Source organism: Artemia franciscana, chromosome 12, assembly GCF_032884065.1.
Source record: "Artemia franciscana chromosome 12, ASM3288406v1, whole genome shotgun sequence".
NCBI lineage: Eukaryota > Metazoa > Arthropoda > Branchiopoda > Anostraca > Artemiidae > Artemia > Artemia franciscana.
Genome location: NC_088874.1, coordinates 17,934,699 through 17,957,029, shown reverse-complemented (window position 1 = coordinate 17,957,029; position 22,331 = coordinate 17,934,699). Strand labels below are relative to the sequence as shown.

Here is a 22,331-nt window from a genome sequence, read left to right as displayed (position 1 = left end):
TTTTGATGATTATTATTTCTAATATAATATTTCACATAAAAAAAATATATTTTTTTTTTAATTGTGGTTTTACTGCTATGAAGCTAGATTTTTCCATCATCTGAGGAACTGCCACTTGGCCTCATACCATTTTTGTATTTTCAAGCATTTGATTGGTTAACCACAGCACCCTGATTCATTTATCATTGAAAAACTTTGAAGTAGACCATCTGTTTTGTCTGTATTTTCTTTCAAATAGGTCCCAAGTTGTAAAATACAAAAATATTCTCTCTGAACCCCTCCTTACTTACCATGGAATTCCTCAAGGAACCTTGTTAGGGCCACTCTTATGTCTAGTATTGATTAATGGAATTAGTAAGAAGTTTGCTCCAAGGTGTTAATGTGTAGATGACGTTCTGTTGCTGATCCTTTAAGTATGTCATAGAAGTGACCCCATCAAAATCTTACCCATGTTTTGGATAAAGCTAAGAATTTACATATAAAACTAAATTCCATTAAGTCAAATATAATGACAATAAACTTCTTAAAATTTTTGAAAACCACTCCTGTTTTCTTAGACTCTATCCCACCCAAAATGCTAGTGAAACATGTTAAACTCCTTGGTGTAACAAATTTCTAATAGTCTTATGTAGAAAATGTATATTTCAAGGATAGTCAAGACTAAAATATTTAAAGTGGATAAAAATGGCAAATTAACTTTGAAATGACCAAATGTTGACAACATTTTCACTGTGAACAGCATTGCTGCACTGTTAAAGTGAGGAGGAAGCGGGTCCATCCAGATAGCATTTGGAGATGCAATTTTTGTGGCATATATGCAACACTGTAAAAAAAGAAGAGTCACATGAAGTAGGTCACACGGTTACACTCCATATGATCATCCAATTTTGTTCCTAAGCTTGAGACACTTTTTAGTTTTTTGCTTCCATTATCTGAATAGTGTTTTATTTGTTTATGCTTCAAACAAAGTTGAAGAGAAACGAAGAAATAAAGTGAAAAGAATAGGCATATTGAATGCACCAGGATTAACCCACAAACATTCCATAAGTATTTTGACACGTGCAGGGGCAGATCTAAAGCGAAACTTGGGGAAGGCCCAAGATGACAAGGTCGCAAATGAGCAAAATATTGGGGGGGGGGGAATGTGACAAAGGTGCCAATAATTGACCAAATTGACAAATTTATTCTAAAAAAAAGAACAAGAAAGAAAAAATAGGGTAAGAGGGTTCCAAAAAAAAAAGTCTGGGGTGGGGGATGGGGGTGGGATCCCTTGCCCCCTGGATCTGCCAGTGGACACATGTCGAATTGGGTTCCGACTTACGGTGAAAACAGGTAATTTTTTTGTTCTGTCGAATTTATAGGTGAAAACGCTCCGATTTCAGAAAACCGGAGTTTTGCACCTTTTTCTTATAAAACTTTAAACTTTTTTTTTCCTATATACTAAAACCCTGGTACTTGTCTATTATATAAAACACCCTTGAGAAGTGAATTTTAGTTAATGTTAATGAAATAAAAACATGATGAGAATAGAATACTCTATTACAAAAATTGTGAAAACTACAACTGGGAAATATACTCCCAGAACGCACAAATGTCCTCAAGAATCATGTTAAAATTAACTCTGTCTTTTGCCTTTACTGCCACCCGTCACATGTACTCTACCAAGTATGAATGTAAATGATGACAGGATGTACCTCAGTGCTGTTTGTTCCTTCGTCTTGTGGAATCCCAGATTCTCTCTACTTTTTGAGTAAAGGCACCGGTTTCTTGGTAAAAAAAAAATATTTTTGTGGTTCACTTTCAAATGAGTGAAACCTGCTTGTTACCCCATATCTTGGAAAAACATTATTGCCTGTTCTTTGGTCCTTGGCAAATCCCTAATATTAATTTGAGTATCCATGGGAAGGCACTGTATCCTATCACTAGTGAAAGCAAACTAACCGGTGTCCTCAAGAATCGTGTTAACAAGGAAGTAAAATGAACTAGGTTAAGAATCGCGTTAATAATAAACTTTTCTTTGTCTTTCAGACGTTTGGCCAACGCCAGACCTCCCAATTTAATAATTCCAAAATTACCTTCACAATTTTGCTAATAAAGTATTCTCTTTGCATCATATTTTATTGTCACCAAACTCCACTTCACTTTGAGTGTGTTTTATATAGTAGACAAGTACCAAAACTCTTTCCAAACCAAAAATCTAAAAATTAAGCCTTCAAGAGTAGAAAAAGCTTTTCTTCTTTTTTTTTTTTTTTTTTACAAAAACTGTCAAATCGTCAGTGCCTTTACCCTAATACCTTAGGCAGACTGGATTTTGCTTTTTCAAGAATGCAATAAACCAATTTACAAAGAAGATATGATGTATCAGATATAAGATAAAAGAAAATAAAAAGACTGAAGAAGTATATAGTTTATGGCTATATCTACAACCATCACGGGGGCCCATTGTCAGAAAAGCAACAATGACATTTGGAAAGAGCATAAAATAAAGAATCTAATGGTTCTGCTTTTGTTTAACAAAAAAAAATGTTTTGATTAGATCTGGTCAGCCACTGGAAATTAACCATTATCCTTATACCCTAGCCTATTTGAATACAAATATGCTGCTTTGTAACGCTTGCCTTAGATTAAATCCATCTATGATCGACTCTGTATATGACTTACATTCTTTGTTCTAACTTTCAGATCCTGTGTCCAAGATAAAACAACATTTTCTAGCTTTAGACTCAATCTTAAAGTGTTTGTCTGTGGTTAGGTTCAATTGTTGACTGACAGTACATTTTAAATTACTGCTCATATCTATGAAAAACTCTACCTTCTAGGTGGTATAACATAGCTTTTGCAGTGATTTAACCGTTGAAGTTGTGATTTGCTGACCAGTTCCTATGTTTCTCATCCTATTTTTCTAGCTAAAAGAGGAATTTAGGCTAGACTACTACTTACTAAGGTTTAGTTTTAGGTAGGCAGTTAGATATATTGGGGTTAGGGTTTTCTTTCAGCTGCCACAAGCCTAGATGATAGGTTTACTACCTGTCCTTGTAAAAACAGCTAGCAACTGCAAGATTGATTTAATTCCCTATTTACCATCAGTGGCTCTGGAAGATCTTTATCCTTATTCAGGTAAAGAACTATGAATTTTATACAGGATAGGGATATCCACCTAACTCTCCCTCAAATTCTATATATTATTTATTATAAGTATTTGTATACAAGGTGTACGGGGTCAAAGTACAATGTTGGGGTTCTCTTATATGACACAATCAGCATTCACTGTAGTAGCATCTCAGGCAAATGTACTCTTAGCTTGACTTGAGTATTTTATAAGCATGTATAAAATACCAATCACAATTGTATAAACCAGGGGTAAAGCTAGGGTTTTGAGTTTGGATCGGATATAAAGAATGTGCCAATACAATCATCCAGTTTATCTACAAATGCAGACACATAAGCTAAACTAAGATGCCGAAATTCCAAGGAATCAGCACTGCATGTTGGTGCCTTGGAAGTTTGGAGGGAGACCCCTCCCCCCTTAGCTGTACCTCTGGTAGTAACTCAGGCGAAGGTAGTCTTAGCTATAGTTAGACCTATTGGATTTGAGTAGAGCTTACCCTCCAATAAAATGATCCTAATCTGAAAGGACCTTAGCATAAATTAGTTGAATCGATGACAAGAAGCAATTAACAATTATCTCCTGAAACTTTACACTAATTTACTCACACAACCAAATCTGAAGAAGAATGACCTTACTTCAAATATTTTAGAAAAAAAAGCAGTTGAAAATAACACATCTAAATCTTACATATTCAAAAATAAAGCCATTCTCAAATAACTCCTAGCGCTCAATTTGTAAATAGTTTAATGGCCAGGATTTACTGACTATTTGTATAGAGGAAAGCTTTCTTCTTAAAGAGTGATTCTAATATGTCTGAGCATGCGTTAGTTGGAAGGACCTCAGGAAGCCACTTGGAAATCATCTCCTGAAATATTGCATTTATTTGCTCTTTCAACACAAATAGCAGTTCTGCAGCAATTATGAACTTTTTTTAATGTCTCAAAGAAAGTAGTTGACCTATATTATTGAACCTTTTAGGAATAACTAAATAGCAACTCTTAAGCAGCACTGAAAATATCATTAGCCAAAACCAAGTGATTTCTTCATAAGCTTTATTTCAGAATGCAATTGTTTGTTTTTCCTTATTATCTACCCTTATTATTTAATTACCTGTTAAAACTTTGAATAATCTTATATACACTGACATAAAGAGTGCCTTTAGAGCCATTCTGCCTATGAAATCAAATACTTCCGTCTGGGAATTCTATCTTTTGGTTGCATCTGCAGCCAGTTCCAAATGGCTAAACTTATAGCCAAATTTAGCTTATATATAAAATGCCATGTTTTCATTCTGTATGGAGGCAAAGTACATCTGAAAAAGGCGTTTTTTTGGTGGTGGCATGACATGACCACTAAAGAACTGACAGAGAGAAGAAAGAAAAACTTCGTTTGCTAGGTCCTAAAAAAATCAAACTATCTGAGACTTGCTGTCTAAATTTGAGACTTGTAATAAAGTTTCTAGTCGCTCTAAAACTTGTGGTTCTGGCATTGTTTTGTTTGGATTTCTTTTTCAAAATAGTAAGACAGATGTTTGTGTGAACGAGATTTGTGGAACATTTTCACCACCCTGAGTATGAAGTTTTATTGTTACATCAGGGAACTAAACGGCATAGAAAGAGTATTTTTGAAAGGATATCAAGGACTAATTTTTGAGATATCACTTACAATTTTGATTCATTGATATTGCTCTGCAGTAAGAAAAATATTAACATTGGGTTTATAGGAAGTGTTGTACGTGAAAGTTTTTTTTTTTCAGATATCATACCTAAAGATGAGTTCAGTGACTGTCCTATGTCCTAATGGACGAAGAGTTAATGTGAAAGTTGGACCAAATACAGTAATTGCACAGGTAATATGATTTTCTTCTTCTTCATCATCTTATTATTATTAGTATCATAACAACTTCAAAGATACATGCTAGATCGTCTCAAACAATTGTGTTTACTAACTATTTTTCATAAGTATGTTTTAATTATGTTGATTTCAAGCCAGCATTTGACTCTATTGAACAAGGTTTCCTATGGAATATCCTTTCAAATACTGACCCCCCTCTCAAAATATGTCCATCTACTCAGGCCCATGCATCTAGAGACTAAGAGTTGTGTAAAAATAAAAAAGTATATGGAGCAAACTCTTTCTATTAAGAATAGGAGTCAGGCAAGGCTGTGACTACGACTACTTGTGACTTTGACTGTAACTGCGAACGCTTTTATTACTATTAAAACTGTGAATACGACTGCCAGTGTTGCTTCTGCTGCTGCTATGACTGCTGGTACCGTTACTGTTTCAACTACTATTGGTACCTTAACTATTGAACTAAATCAAAAGACAATACGTGCATAAATGACAATAGGCATATATGCTACATTTTAGGAATGTCTGAGGGTGTTAAGCTGAATCTTCCTAGGCATATTGAAGGATATATTGAGCCGAATCAAATTATATTACGTCTATCCAGATGGTCTAAAGAAGGTACTGTAGTATCTTGGGAACGGCTAAGGGTATTAAGTTAAGACTGTCAGGGTATATTGAGAGGGATATTGAACTGAATCAAAAGACACTATGCGCATTCAAGGCGGTCAAAAGGGTTTGTCTGCTGTATCTCAAGAACACATTAGGGAATTAAGTTGAAGCTTTTAGGGCATGTTGAGGGAGTCGTCGATTAATATTATCTATATTCAGGATTGTAACATGCTGATGGTCAGATTGGCTTCAACCCTGTAAAAACCCAAAAATTATACAGATTTTCAATATATTTATTTGAACAAATTTCCACTTACCCATCCATCCAAAGTTCTATAGTACAAGTATTATCCAAATTTATAGCAACATTTTGTTCAATATGTAAATAACAAGCAATGAATCTTGATTCCAAAGGAGATAAAATTTAGAAAAAAACAAGTTTTTCAACTGGTAGTGAAGAGCAGCATTAAAATTTAAAACGAACAGGAAATATTACGTATGCGAATTTCTAGAGTTTCGGTTACTATTGAAACGGGTTGCTTTCATATTGAAACGTAAAAAAGTTTTATAAATATTCCTTTATTAGTCAGTAAAAATTGTGTCAATTAAAACGGAGAGAAATTAATTAAAAATGAAAAAAGACTTTTTCCTCAAAGTGGTTTTACAAAGAAAAATAAAGAACGACTTTAAACCCAAGACAAACGAAAATAAAGTCAAATAGTCATTCAAGTATAAAACGAAAAGAGACAACAATAAATAATCAAATTAAACTTAAAACAAACAGAAACAACCCAAACAGGGGTAGGGTTAATGCCTCCTGTGCCTTGTAAAACCCAGAACATTTCCACTTTACTGAAAAATAGCACATTTTAAACTAAAAAAAATATATCTTCAAAATTAGTTTTACAAAGAAATATAAAGAATTATACTAAACTTAAAACAAGCGGAGATAAAGTCAAATAGTAATTCAAGTATAAAACAAACAGAAATTACAATAAATAATCAAGTAAAACTTAAAACGAACAGAAGTCATTTCCACTTTACTGTAAGTAGAATACGTTTTAAGAATTTTTTTCTTTTGTAACTTTAATAAATGTGAAATTTCTGAGACTTCTAGGAATGAATATCAACAGATTAAACTGTCAGTCTGCATTTTATTAGGTCCTTTTTGTAATCTTGGTAAATATAATGATTTTCGTTTTTGTTGTTGATACTATGAAAAATAAAAAAATACTTTTCAAATGAGAATTGTTTTAAGTAAAAGCATAAGTGACTATCTGATTCCTGCTTGTATTGGCTTCTGTTAGTTTTAAAATTAGCTTGGTTATTCGTTGTAATTTTTGATCGTTTCGGGTACACTTATTTAATGACAGCGATTTATATTTATTTTACACTTGAACTATTATTTTAATTTATATCTGCTAGTCTTAGGTTTGTTGTAGCTCTTTAATTTTCTTTAAAAACTTCTCTAGTAAAACAATTTTTTTTTAATTAACGAAAGACATATTTGGAAATCCTATTATTGACTGAATATATACCAAAAGAAAAGAAGCAATACTTCTGGGACACTAAGGTTTTTGTTTCTCTTGAGGTTAATGTGAAAAAGGTGATTGCAGCCGGTGAGATAGCCACTCAGCGGCTGCAACTTTCAGTTTTTCCAATTTTACCTTGCAAACATTGAAGTCAACTGCGCTGTTGTATTTCTTTTTCTTTTTTAGATTATCGAACAAGCTTGTGTCAAGTATAGTTATGAGCCGTGCCAGTTTGATCTTAAGTAAGTAGGATTTGTTTTTAAAGTATTTAAGCATTATTATGTCCTAATAACCTTAAATAATTTCATTCATAATGTGAATAAGGATCAGCCAATGAATTTACTTTGTACAGGAGTTTGGCAAGGTTGTGCCATTGCGCCCGAACTGTTCAACGTCATCATAAACCACGTCATGGCGAAGACGACCTTAAGGCTTGAATTTGGACTTAAATTTGGTGATCGCATCCTCTCGGACGCTGACTTTGTCGACGACCTGGCGCTCATGGCGGAATCCATGGACCAGCTGGCGGAAGCACTTCACATCCTGCAAGAAGAAGCTCTGAAAGTAGGACTACAGGTCAACTGGGACAAAACCAAGATTGTGGTCGTTGATCCATCCTCTAGCCTCGCCAACCCTCCTGTGGCCCTGGACCAAACAACTACTGTCGACATCGTTCAGTAGTTCTCGTACTTGGGCTCTGGCATTGCTACCGACGGTTCGTTTCTCCCTGAACTACAAGCAAGAATAGTCAAGGCATCTGCTGTCATGGGAGGTTAAATTGTCACCTATGGCGGAAATGAAGTATTAGTCGAAAAACGAAGCTGCAAATCTTCAACGCCCTGGTCGGGGTCTGTAATTCTTTATGGAACAAACCTAGCCGGCCACAATCACAGCTCTCAAGACGGTAGACGTGTTCCAGATAAAAAGCCTTAGGAGAATAGAAGGCCTGAGATCGTTTGACTTCATCAGCAACGAGAAGTTATTACAGACAATGCAGCAGACACTGTTTTCTATCTAAATTGCAGAGCGCACTCTACGATGGTACGGTCATCTCGTTAGAACGCCATCAAATCTACCTGCGAAAATCGTGCTGGCCTTTAACCCCACAGAAGCCGGCTGGAAACGACCCCACGGCAGACCGAAACATCGTTGGTCCGATAGTCTTTCAAAATACTTGAAGTTGGCAAACATCGATGTCCACGATGCACCAACGTTAGCTGCTGATCGCACCAGCTGAAGGAGGCTGACATCACTCTCTGCGCTGAGCCACGCCCGGCAGGAGACATAAGTCAAGAAAGTAAGTCAATGGATTTACTCAAGTTTTGCTGAAGGCGTGGTTACGTGAGTTACAGATCAAAGCAATATAGGTTTTTTCAAAATGATGTATTCTGGGTGAGAAGTTGACTTCATTGGTGGGACCTAGGGGTGCAAATTGGCAGTAGCGGGCAATTACTCCCCTGAATCGTATTGTTCTTCTCTAGATTTTAAAAGATACCTCTCTTTGATATTTTCGTTGGAAAAAAAAAAATCGAGAAAAACCAAACTGATTCTCTCTAGAATTTGAAAATTACTCTTTTTTATCTTTATTCACAAATTGAAAAAAACATTGCCCCTCCTCCTCCTCCCTACATTTTCGTGAATTGGTGCCTTTGGCACGGACTTTCTTAAGTCTAGCTCCTTTTGGATATTGAGTGAATTCAAAAAGGAAGAACAGAACTGAAAGTGTTCGATTTCAAGAAAAATAACCAATATTTTCTTTTTTTAAATGCAAGTGTAACCAAAAATGGTTTAAAACCCAGATGTACACCTTATGGTCTCCAATCAGAAGGATTGAAATTCTTTACGTGAATCTGATTTTAACAAAGCCCAAATTTATGAAATGTGTTTAGACTTTAGTATTTAGTATTTAGTAGACTAAAGTTTAGACTTTAGTATTGCCGTGTAAGTCTTTGACTCTTAATCAACAAGCTTAGAAATTAAGAAATACTGCATTTGGGAAAAATAAAAAGGATTTTCGTTGAATAAAAAAAACATTCAAAAGTTTTACGTTCTAATTTTGGATTTCTCCATTTGCATTGTTGGCCTCGGATTCTCAATTAATAATTTCATTATGCTAAACATCAGTTTTGATCGGAAGTAAACATCCTTTGCAAGATATGTTCTAAGCGTGTTTTGTTTAAGGACATTAATGATGTGATCTTAACGCTTTTTAATCATTAGCGTTTGATAATTTAGGGCCTTTCCCAAATAATCAGTGGTAGATCATGAGTCGGAAGAGATAACGTATTTCTAAATATTCAAATTTGGGTGGGGGAGAGGGTGTCTCGAAAGAGAACAGGCCCAAGTGCCCAACTGCTAGTCACCTAGTTACTCCTACAACTAACAATTCACCGCAGCACCAAGCCGCCAGAGGTCAATATAGCTACGCACACTCCTCCTCCATCTAAGTCTATTCCGAACCCCCCTCTTTACACCCTCCCAGGAATTTTCGATGAATCTTACTTTATGAGATCCTCCCACCCCAACCATGGGTACCCTGCTTTCTGTTTAGCCCTTGACAGTTGGCCAAATAGGACAATCTCTGGCAATGTCTCATCCTTCATCCGCAGAACATGCCCGAGCCATCTCAACTTTTCCCTCGATTGTAACCCTAAAGAACGTATTTTTCTTGCAGCCACATGTTTGAAATATTGTCTGTCAACCGGGTAACCAGATCAATCCGTAGGTAATTTCTCTGGAAAGCGTCTAGCAAATCTTCTCCCGCTTTTTGGAGCGCCCAGGCTTCAGAGCCACATTTGACCACTGTCATCATTGTACCTTCCAATCTTGGTTTTTTTCCAGATTCTAATCTTGGCTTTTAGACTTATCTTCCTATTAACTGCGGAAAAACACCCTGAGCCTTGGTTATTCTGCTTTTAACATCTTCACTGCTCCCACCCTCCTTACTAATAATACTACTAAGGTAAGTGAAGCTGTCAACCTGATCAATCTTTTCGTTACCCAACGTAACCTTTTCATCTTCACTTATTTCTAGCTTTAGCGACTTAGTCTTCTTAACCTTAAGTTTAAGCCTATTCTAGCACCCTGAATTTGCAAAACCTCTAAATGTTCACTCATTTTGCCCACAATTTCGTCTAGGATGTTTGAATCATCTGCATAATCTAAATCCAGGAAAGGGTTTTCCTTCCCATTTGATTCTGTGTTCTCCCATCGTTAAACACATAGAAAATCCTTGCATGATCCTTAATTTAGCAAACCGTGAGAAGATTTTAATTTTGAAATATGTACTTGAACTTTTTTTTTATTTTGGACCTCTATTTGTCAATAATCGGTTGAATTTTCTAATTAGTGAGCTAAGAAGTCCTTGTAAGCCCATTTTTATGGAAATCAAATACAATTTATGGGATATACACGTAGTGGGGTTTGATTAAGGGCAGTCATACGATTTTGAAAATGTTTAATTGTTCATTATCATGAGTAAAAATGGATACAACTTGTCTATATTTATGAAGTGGTAATTCTGCAGCACCGAGCCACGTAAGGCCAACACAGCTGCGTAAGCCTCTCCTCCACCTCAGTCTGTTCAAAGCTTTACTGTTTAAACCATACCAGGGTGTTCCAATTTGCTTTAATCCTTCCTTTGGGCTTCTTCCCACCCTATTGGGGACAGACTTCTTTCGCCAGCTCCAGATGGACAGCAAAAAAGAAACATCTTTGGTAATTGGTCATTCTTCATCAGCGAAACGTGTCGTAACCATTTTGTCTTATGATAGCTCTAGAAAGCGGGGTAAAATCACAGTTTTCGTACAACTTTTTGTCTGATATACAGTCTAACGGGTACTCAAAACTGTGTTTAGACGTTCCTCTTCAAAAGATCCAATACGTCCCCCGTCTTCCGAAGTGCCTTAATTTCAGGGCCGTAATTGACCGCTGTAGGTTCCAGTAGTCTAGTATTGGTTCGAAGAATTATCTTCTTATTCTTTCAAATTTGTTTCAACTTCGAGAAAATACCGTGGGCCTTGACATCAAACCAAACTGGTCAAAAATCCAAAATTTGACTTTGATGTTCTCGTTTTGGTCGTATATGCTGTACATTTAGCCTTATAATTGCAGCCAAGAAGCTCAGGCTATAATTTTGATGAAGAAATGAGGATGAAGGTTGTAAGGGCCCAAGGGTGTCAATTTTGACTATTCAATCTTATATATTGAAACCCCTTGTGTGACTCTGATTGCAACGACATTCAACTTGCTCACATTTCTGTCGAAACGTATTTGTAGATCAACTACTGCTACTACTAACAACTCACCGCAGCATCAAGCCCAATCAATTCAAAGCCTCCCTCTTTACAACCTCTGAGGAAGTTCTCATTTCATTTAAAATCTTTCTTTATGACATCCTCCCACCCCCATCGCAGACAACCTGCTTTCCGTTTAGCCCTAGGTGGTTGGCCAAAAAGAACTATCTTTGGCAATCTGTCATCCTTCATCCGCAGAACGTGCCCTAACCGTCTCAACACTTTCTCTCACTATAGCCCTAGAAAGCGGGATTGAAACATATTTTTTATAGAGCCTACTATTTGAAATACGTTCAGTCAACCGGGTACCCACAACAATTCGTAAGCAATTTCTCTAGAAAACATCTAACAAATCTTCTTCCCCTTTTCGGAGCGCCCATGCTTCAGAGCCATGTTTAACCACCATCATCACTGTAGCTTCCAATATTCAAATCTTGGTTCGCATGCTTGTCTTCCTATTCTTCTAAACTTTTTTTTAACTACGAAAAAACACCTTGAGCCTTGGGGTATTCTACTTTTAACATCCTCACTGCTCCCACCGTCTTTACTAATAATACTACCAAGGTAAGTGAAGCTGTCCACCTGATCAATCTTTTCATTACCAATGTCATCTTTTCATCTTCACTTATTCCTAGCCTTAGTGACTTAGTCTTCTTAACATTTATTTTCAAGCATATTCTAGCACCTGGAACTCGGAAAGTTTATTCATTTTGCCCAATCTTTTACATAGGATGCTTGAATCATCAGCATAATCTAAGTCAAGGAAAGTGTTTCCTCTCCATTTGATTCCTTGGTCTCCCATTGCCTTTCCTATGCTCCGTAAGACAAAATCCATCAAATTGATCCTATAGAGAGGGATAGAGCACAACCCTGCTTAACTCATGATTTGATACGAAACCAGCTGCTAACCTCATATTCTACCTTAACCGCAGCAGTGTTATTCTCGTACATAGCAGTAATCACGTTAATGTACTTGTCTGGTACCTTTGCTAAAGCTCTTCTATCAACAGAATCGAACGCTTGCTCATAATCTATAAAACTGAGGACCAAAGGTGTTTGATAACTTAGGCACTTCTCAATCATTTACCCCATCCTTCCTGCCTGAGTAAACAAATTGTATATCACCTAATGTTATTTTTCCTATCCCTGGGATATAAGTTTCTGAAATTCATATTAAGTCCAGTTCGAATCGTCTGAATTCGTCTGTCAAAATATGGATTTGATAGTTATATTTTACGGTGTAACATTCCAATTTTCATGTTCTTTAAATCATTGAAATTATTTTGGCATCTGGAAAAGCAATGGACCCAGATACCAGTACAGGATCCTTTGCCTATAGGCGCTATGTATATAAATTTGGCCCCTTGCCCCTTTAAATACACTTAGCATATCGCCCCCTGAGGCACATTCTTGGGGTCTTTAGATTATTCTGGTCAAAATGGCTATTATGAAACTTTGATCTGATCCTCTACGAGTCGCCTGGAGTACGAAGGTTTGGTTGAAGAGGTGGTGCTGTTTCTTCTAATCATTTGGCTCTTTAAAAGGACATTGGACTTTTACTTTGCGGCAGAATTAGCCTCTTTAAGTATATACGGCTAAAAAAAAAAAAAAAAAAAAAAAAAAAAAAAAAAAAAAAAAAAAAAAAAAAAAAAAAAAAAAAAAAAAAAACATCCACACACGGGAAACAAATTAATCTTAATTAAGCCAATACTAATCTGTTGGCTATGATTATGTATTTTGTTAGTTATATGCCACTCTTAACATTTTTAGTTGAAGAAAGGAATTGAGGCAAAAAAAAATAGACGGAAACGCCAAAAATATATGAATAGAAATAAATTTGGACTGCTGCCTTCTAGGTAAATAATAATGTTAAAGCTATGGTTCAGCGCTGTTGAAGATTTGGGATACTGGTACTTTGGGAGTGGTAAAACGAACTTCTTTCGGTTCATTAGTGACCCTCAATGATGCAAAATTTTGAATAAAAGGCGAGAGATAAGGTGGGAATGAAATCAAAAAATTCTCGAGGTGATGTCTTATATTAGGTATGCTTTTTCCAGATCATACTAACCTTTTATGACGAACAAATAAACTTTCAAATGTGGATAAGTCCATTTATTCAGACCTTGAAAACAGGTACGAAAGTCAAAATATTTTGATCATATTTACAGCAAACGTCATCAGTAGAAATACTAAAGTGTTTCTTTTGTCTATTCTTATACCCACTTGGACATATATTTGTAAATCAATAAAGTATTTTTGACCAAAGAGTAATCAATTGTGTTTAGTCCAGTTTAATAAAAAAGTACTTGATAAAGCTGGGCCAGTTCAGAGAACCATAGATACTTACTTCGGTTATGAAGTGTTATTTTTACGACAAAGTAACCTCTGTTAACTTCTAAATAAATGTATCTCTAAGGCACATCAAGAGAGTCCTTAAGCCTGATTCAACTGTAAGATTTGAGCAAATACCAAATAATGCACAGTTAGAATTGGTTCCTGTTGAAAGAAAACGAAGAGAGACGTCAGTGCAAGTATTTGTTCAGTTACCTTCAGGCGAACGAATGAGCTCTGAACATAACCCTGATGGTAATATTTCCTCTTTTTTCGTTTTAAAGTCTTGGTATAAAGTTTGATGCTGCTGATTTTAATTATTTAGATAAAAGGTTTCTCATTAGTTTAGTTTTACTAAAATTGTAAACAAAGCTGCTGTCTACTCATTATTGCAACGGTTTTTTTTTCATCAAGCACACGAATTCTGTGCCGTACATCGATGTCTCTTGCTCATGCAAAAGGCTTGAAATGGCAGATTATTTGGATTTTTTAGTTTAGAAAAAATAGCACGAAAAGGTGGATTATTTGGAGCTTTTTAAAAGGTTTATCAACCACCTTCCCGTAAAAAATCTCAGGTGCTACTTGGAGTGCTGTTAGGGAAATAGAGGGTGAGGCTCAGTTCATTCTTCTGTTATTTGTTTTCTTTTTTTCTGAAAGACTGTCCCTCCTAAACTAGCATTATGTATCTCTGTTAGAAACGAAATAAAGGAAATCCGTATACGGACAGGGAACCTCGTTTGTAATGAAGAAAAAATGCCTACTGGTAGTAATAGTATTTTCAAAATTTGTGTTTTACGTACTAATAACTAAAGAGAGAAAAACACATAAAGTGTACATTATTTGTGAAGATCGCAAAACAAATTGTTTTAGCCTTTCTTCCAGAAAAAATATTCTGAGTCTCCTTGCCCCTGCCCTCTCCCTCTAAAAAAACCCTGAAAGTTTCATCTCGATCCCCGGCTGTGATACAAAACAGTAATCTTCTCAAACTGCGAATAAAATTTGGCAACTTTTGTTAAAAGCCGCTGATTGTATACAATTTCTTTAAACTGTATACATCACTCGCTTGCTTTCAGTTGTCAGGCGTAAAAAAGAAACAAAATTGTATATTGCTCCTGGTTTTGGGGACCCAACTGACTCTAATTGTATTAAATGAAAAAACAAGTTTTTTCAACTGAAAGTAAGGAGCGACATTAAAACTTTAAACGAACAGAAATTATTTCGTATATGAAAGGGGCTGCTTCCTCATCACCACCCGCTCTTTACGCTGAAGTTTGACTCTTTCTCTCAACTCTGCTTTTTAAAACAGTAAAAAACTTTAGCGTACAGAGCGGGGCGTTGATGAGGAAGCAGCCCCTTTCATATACGAAGTAATTTCTGTTCGTTTTAAGTTTTAATGTCGCTCCTTACTTTCAGTTGAAAAAACTTGTTTTTTTTTGTTTAATTTCTGAACGTTTTTGAATCAATGCATGTTTTGATTTTGGCTCTCCGTAGAGGAATAATTAAAACGAAATTTGCATATTTATTTTTTGTTTGGCTAAATGGCTTTCTCATAATTTTGATCGAATGATTTTGAGAAAAAAAGAGCGGGAGAGGAAGCCTAGTTGCCCTCCAATTTTTTGGTTAATGAAAAAGGCAACTAGAACTTTTAATTTTTTACAAATCTTTTTATTAGTAAAAGATATACGTAACTTATAAATTAGCTTACGTAAAGAATTTTTTATTCTCATGTTTTTATTACACATATGAGAGGGTTCGCCCCCTCGTCAGTACCTCTCTCTTTACACTAAATCTTAAATTTGTCACAATTCATTAAGAATGACCTGAATAACAAAAGCGATAGAATAAATAGTTGACATTACTAAAAATACTTTAGCGTAAAGAGCGAGGTATTAGGAGGAGGTGAGCCCCTCATATGGGGAATAATTTCTGTTCGTTTTAAGTTTTAATGCTGCTCCTTACTTCCAGCTGAAAAAAAACTTTTCGTATTTATTTTTTCATTGTTTTTTTTTAAATAATGCTAGTAAATCCTGCGCTCCCTTCATGAAAATTTTCTTCCCCCATGACAAATTCCTCGATGGAAAGTTCCCCCAGTATATCCCCCTCTTCTCAACCCCTCCCTTCAACCAAAAAATCCTCCTGAAAACGCCTGTACACTTCCCAATAACCATTACTATATGTAAGCACTGGTCAAAGTTTGTAACTTGTAGCCCCTCCCACGGGGACTGTGGAGGAGTAAGTCGTCTCCAAAGACATAGTTATAAGGTTTTTCGACTACGCTGAATAAAATGGCTATCTCAGAATTTTGAGAATTTTGTTACAGAAACAGTCTGAAACATAATTTCAGAAAACAAATATTGTTCTTCGTCTTTTTTGTTGTTGTCAATAAAATCACTATTTTTAAACACTCACGGAAACAGCCGCTAAATAAGATAAACGGGTAAAAAAAAAATTGAGCTTCTAAGCCAAAAGATCTACATTCAATTTTATAAAGATCTCTAGAAGCCTATTCCATTTACTAATTTCCAATTATAAACATTGTTCTAGTAACTCTCTGGGATCTACTGGAAGTGCTGAAAGCTGAAAATCCTGACAAAACGGATTTTTTTGAAGTTTCTGATGAAAAGGATCTATCCCTAATTTATGTTCAGACTGAAGTAAAGCAGTCAGAAATGAAAAAAACAACGTTGAGGAGCCTAGGACTGATTGGTGGACGAGGACTTATTAGGTAAGCAATTGTACTTGAGTGTTCAGAAGCCAATTGAGTAAGGCCAGATTTACATTTTGGAGAGTTCAGGGTCGAAGTACAGAGGTAACTCTAACTTTTATTTCTTACTACTGCTACTAACAACTCACTGCAGCACCAAGCCGCCTGAGGCCAAGACAGCTGCGTACGCTCTTCTTCCATCTCAATCATTTCAAAGTTTTCCTCTTTACACCCTCTCAAGAAGTTCTAATTTTCTTTAAATCCTTTTTCAATACCTGTTCCCATCCCATTTGGGGACAATCTTTATTTTCATTGGACCTTCGATTTATGGCCGAAAAGGACGATCTTTAGCATTCTGTCATCCTTCACCCGCAAAACCTGTCTTAGCTATCTCAACTTTTCCCTCATTATAGCTCTAAATGCGGGATAGAACCAGATTCTCCGTACTGCTTATTGTTTGAAACACCGTCAGTCAGATGGGTGCCCAAAACAATTCTCACACAATTCCTGTGGAAAACATTTTATGTCAATTCTATGACTATCTACCTTAGTTCTGCCCTAGGATGGATGGATGATAAACTATTTATCAAGGAGTGAGAATGACATTGTTTTTATGCAATCCTGAAAAAGGATTATCCAAGCTTTGGCTCTCGAGTCAAAGCTTTGGCTCTCGAGTCAAAGCTTTGGCTCTCGAGCCCCTACAATCAAAGAGGTTGATTGTAGAAGGGGGTGCAAGGGAGTGACTTCTGGATTTTTTTAGGGCTGCTACACTGCGGTCTGCATTGAGGCTAATTACAAGACTATTGACTGTTCCTTATCTTATGAAGTAGGGATGTAATCAATTAATTGAATGATTGTGACACATCTATTTTTTCAGTTAAATTGTGATTGAAATATGATCAATTTTTTTCAACAATAAATAATTGTAATGAATGACTCGCCCTCCCTAAAGTTTGTTGAAGGACTCTTGTGAGAACTTTATTGTACCGGGATGTTCTCTATATATAAAATCATCGAATGAAACTGCTCGTTGTTTGTTTCTTATGAGGGATGCAGTACAGGTCATGATTTCTTTCTTTACTTCAATTAAATAAAAAAAAAAGTTTTTTTTAGCTGAAAGTAAGGAGCGACATTAAAACTTAAAACGATCAGAAATTTCTACGTATATAAAAGATGCTGCTTCCTCATCAACGCCCGCTCTTTACGCTAAAGTTCGACTCTTTCTCTCAACTCTGCTTTTTAAAACAGTAAAAAACTTTAGCGTACAGAGCGGGGCGTTGATGAGGAAGCAGCCCCTTTCATATACGAAGTAATTTCTGTTCGTTTTAAGTTTTAATGTCGCTCCTTACTTTCAGCTAAAAAAAACTTGTTTTTTTATTTAATTTCTGAACGTTTTTGAATCAATGGATGTTTTGATTTTGGCTCTCCGCAGAGGATTAATTAGCACGAAATATTCAAGTTTTTTTTGGCTAAATGGCTTTCTCATAGTTTTGATCGAATGATCTTGAGAAAAAAAAGGAACGGTGGAGGAAGCCTAGTTGTCCTGTGATTTTTTGGTTACTTCAAAAGGCAACTAGAACTTATAATTTTTTACGAATGTTTTTATTTGTAAGAGATAAACGTAACTTATAAATTAGCTTACGTAACGAACTTTTGTATTCTCATGTTTCTATTACATATATGAGGGGTTAACCCCCTCGTCAGTACCTCGCTCTTTACACTAGAGATTAAATTTTGTCCCAATTCATTAATAATGACCCCTGAATCACAAAAGCCGTAGAATAAATAGTTGAAATCACTAAAAAAAATTTTAGCTTAAAGAGCGAGGTATTAGGAAGAGGTGAGCCCCTCATATGCATAATAATTTATGTTCGTTTTAAGTTTTAATGCTGCTCCTTACTTCCAGTTGAAAAAACTTTTCATATTTATTTTTTCATTTTTTTAATAATGCTAGAAAATCCTGCGCTCCCTTCATGGAAATTTTCTTCCCCCATGACAAATTCCTCGATAGAAAGTTCCCCCAACATATCCCCCTCTTGTCAACCCCTCCCCCAACCAAAAAATCCCCCTGAAAACGTCTGTACACTTCCCAATAACCATTACTATATGTAAGCACTGGTCAAAGTTTTTAACTTGTAGCCCCTCCCACGGGGTCTTTGGGGGAGTAAGTCGTCCCCAAAGGCATAGTTATAATGTTTTTCGACTACGCTGAATAAAATGGCTATATCAGAATTTTGATCAGTTGACTTTGGGAAAGTAATTAGCGTGGGAGGGGGCCTAGGTGCCCTCCAATTTTTTGGTCACTTAAAAAGGGCACTAGAACTTTTCATTTCCGTTAGAAAGAGTCCCCTTGCAAGATTCTAGGACCACTGGGTCGATACGATCACCCCTGGGGGAAAAAAACAAACAAATAAATACGCATCCGTGATCTGCCTTCTTGCAAAAAATACAAAATTCCATATTTTTGTAGAAATGAGCTTGAAACTTCTACAACAGGGTTCTCTGATACGCTGAAACTGATTATGTGGTTTTCGTTAAGATTCTATGACTTTTAGGGGGTGTTTCCCCTATTTTCTAAAATAAGGCAAATTTTCTCAGGCTCGTAACTGTTGATGAGTAAGCCTAAACCTGATGAAACTTGTATATTTAAAATCAGCATTAAAAAGCGATTCTTTTGATGTAGCTATTGGTATCAAAATTCCATTTTTTTGAGTTTTGGTTACTATTGAGCCGGGTCGCTCCTTACTATATATTTAATTACTATATATAACTTACTATATATACTTATATAAATTATATATTTAATATAACTTATATATTTAAAATCAGCATTAAAATGCGATTCTTGTGATGTAGCGATTCTTGTGTTGTGATGTATGCGATCCATTTTTAGAGCTTACTATTGAGCCGGGTCGCTCCTTACTATAGTTCGTTACCACGAACTGTTTGATGTATGTGGTCCCAGGAATTTATCACAAGAGTTATCAGCTAGCCATAATCTTATCCACCAAGAATTGTGATTTGTTTTGGCTAATTATTTTTGCCTCAACTGGTAATTATTCATGTGTTACCTTTTAAACTTATCTTTACTTCTGTTGAAGAATCAATTTGTTTAATTTTTGATGTGCGGCCAGAACAACCTGATTCAATTGAATTCTCCACCTCAAATATTCTACTATATATTCCAGAACTAAAACCAAACTTTGCTGGAGGCTCTGACTCGTTTTCTTCAAGCCCTCTATCGTTTGACCCTAATTGCCCTGTCTTACATATGGCCAAGTCGAGCTTCATGATCTTCGTGCAAGTTTCTCAGTCTTGCCACCAACCATCTGAAATTATTCTTTGAAGAGTTTCTCTCAGTAGAAATAATGATTTTTATGTCTGGTTCATAGGTACTCTTCTTGATAATAACCTCTTCTTCAGGCAAGGTCGTATCCAGGGTGGGAGGTTTAGAACCTTCTCCCCTTGAAATTTTTCTGAGACTCATTTTTATGCGTTTTCCAGTTTTTTTTTATCCCCCCCCCCCTCTCCCGAAAAATATCCTTGATAAGACCTTGCCTTCAGGCATCAAATTGGTCTAATCAATAGGAATATATTGAGAAGTTCGGAATTCTCATGAAGCTCAATCACATTTTTCCTGGGTTGATTGGAAAATCTTTGCTTTAATGTTTGATTCAGCCTTACGTCTCCTACTGCCATACTATACGGTTATAATATTTTTTCCTCTAACTCTATAATGTGTATACTAAAGCGATGAACTTTATCCTGTTAACACATAGTTCTATTAACAAGCAGTTACTTAATTCATAGTCTTTATATTCTTTCATGTGTGTCTTTCGTTTTTCTCAGACAACACGGTGACGTTTTTATGGTCCTCACAACTAATTTATCTCTTGTCTCTGATCATCCTGCATATCATCTGCGCAATTCTGGTCGTATTCGTATTCCATTGACTCTATTAGTCAGATTGGACTTCAATTCCGTGACTCTCATGCTACATGGAATGCTCTGCCCGAATCAAACAGTTCGTGGTAACGAACTGTAGTAAGGAGCGACCCGGCTCAATAGTAACCAAAACTCTAAAAAATGGAATTTTGATACCAATAGCTGCATTAAAATAATCGCTTTTTAAATGCTGATTTTAAATATATAAGTTTCATCAAGTTTAGTCTTACTCATCAAAAGTTACGAGCCTGAGAAGATTTGCGTTATTTTAGAAAATAGGGTGAAACACCCCTTAAAAGTCATAAAATCTTAACGAAAATCACACCATCAGATTCAGCGTATCAGAGAACCCTACTGTAGAAGTTTCAAGCTCCTATCTACAAAAATGTGGAATTTTGCATTTTTTGCCAGAAGGCAGATCACGGATGCGTGTTTATTTGTTTGTTTGTTTGTTTTTTTCGTTTTTTTTTTTGTTTTTTTTCCAGGGATGATCGTATCGACCCAGTTGTCCTAGAATGTTGCAAGAGGGCTCATTCTAACGGAAATGAAAAGTTCTAGTGCCCTTTTTAAGTGACCAAAAAAATTGGAGGGCACATAGGCCCCCTCCCACGCTAATTATTTTCCCAAAGTCAACGGATCAAAATTCTGAGATAGCCATTTTATTCAGCGTAGTCGAAAAATCTTATAACTATGTCTTTGGGGACTGACTTACTCCCCCACAGTCCCCGTGGGAGGGGCAACAAGTTACAAACTTTGACCAGTGCTTACTACGGGGCAACAAGTTACAAACTTTGACCAGTGCTTACATATAGTAATGGTTATTGGGAAGTGTACAGGCGTTTTCAGGAGGATTTTTTTTATTGGGGGCAGGGGTTGAGAAGAGGGTGATATGCAGGGAGAACTTTACATCGAGAATTTGTCATAGGAGAAGAAAATTTCCATGAAGGGAGAGCAGGATTTACTAGCATTATTTAAAAAAAAAATAAAAAAAAAAATATGAAAAAGGTTTTTCAGCTGGAAGTAAGGAACAGCATTAAAACTTAAAACAAACAGAAATTATTACCCATATGAGGGGCTCACCTCCTTCTAATACCTCGCTCTTTACGCTAAAGTATTTTTAGTAATTTCAACTATTTATTCTACGGCTTTTGTGATTCAGGGGTCATTCTTAATGAATTGGGACGAAATTTAAGCTTTAGTGTAAAGAGTGAGGTACTGAAGAGGGGGCGAACCCCCTCATATATGTAATAAAAACATGAGAATACAAAAGTTCTTTACGTAAGCTAATTTATAAGTTACGTAAATCTTTTACTAATAAAAAGATTCGTAAAAAATTAAAAGTTCTTGTTGCCTTTTTAATTAACCAAAAAATCGGAGGGCAAATAGGTTTCCTTCCCCGCTCTTTTTTTCTCAAAGTCATTCGATCAAAATTATGAGAAAGCCATTCAGCCAAAAAAAAAAAAAAAATGCAAATTTCGTTTTGATTATTCCTCTGCGGAGAGCCAAAATCAAAACATGCATTGATTCAAAAACGTTCAGAAATTAAATAAAAAAAAGAAGTTTTTTTAACTGAAAGTAAGGAGCGACATTAAAATTTAAAACGAACGGAAATTACTTCGTATATTAAAGAGGCTGCTTCCTCATCAACGCCCCGCTCTTTACGCTAAAGTTTTTTACTGTTTTAAAAAAAAGAATTGAGAGAAAGAGTCAAACTTTAGCGTAAAGAGCGGGGCGTTGATGAGGAAGCAGCCTCTTTCATATACGAAGTAATTTCTGTTCGTTTTAAGTTTTAATGTCGCTTCTTACTTTCAGTTAAAAAAAAACTTGTTTTTTTTATTTAATCAACTAGAAAGGGTTACTGGTTTAGTACCTTCAAAAAAATTGTAAAAACAGTTTGATCTTTGGATAATTTTGTTTTTTTTTTCTTTTTTGCCTCCGTCCGGTGGATTTCG

General features: G+C 35.8%; 1 protein-coding gene across 1 annotated transcript in view; it reads left to right on the top strand.

The window, feature by feature from the left end:
• LOC136033786 (tether containing UBX domain for GLUT4-like) overlaps positions 1–22,331 on the top strand; it is a 54,599-nt gene that overhangs the window by 7,417 nt on the left and 24,851 nt on the right. Inside the window, exons 2-5 of the mRNA XM_065714688.1 lie at positions 4,866–4,958; positions 7,291–7,346; positions 13,816–13,985; positions 16,275–16,455. Coding sequence (XP_065570760.1) covers positions 4,881–4,958; positions 7,291–7,346; positions 13,816–13,985; positions 16,275–16,455 — 485 coding nt within the window. The 5' untranslated portion in view covers positions 4,866–4,880. The remainder of the gene's footprint in view (positions 1–4,865; positions 4,959–7,290; positions 7,347–13,815; positions 13,986–16,274; positions 16,456–22,331) is intronic.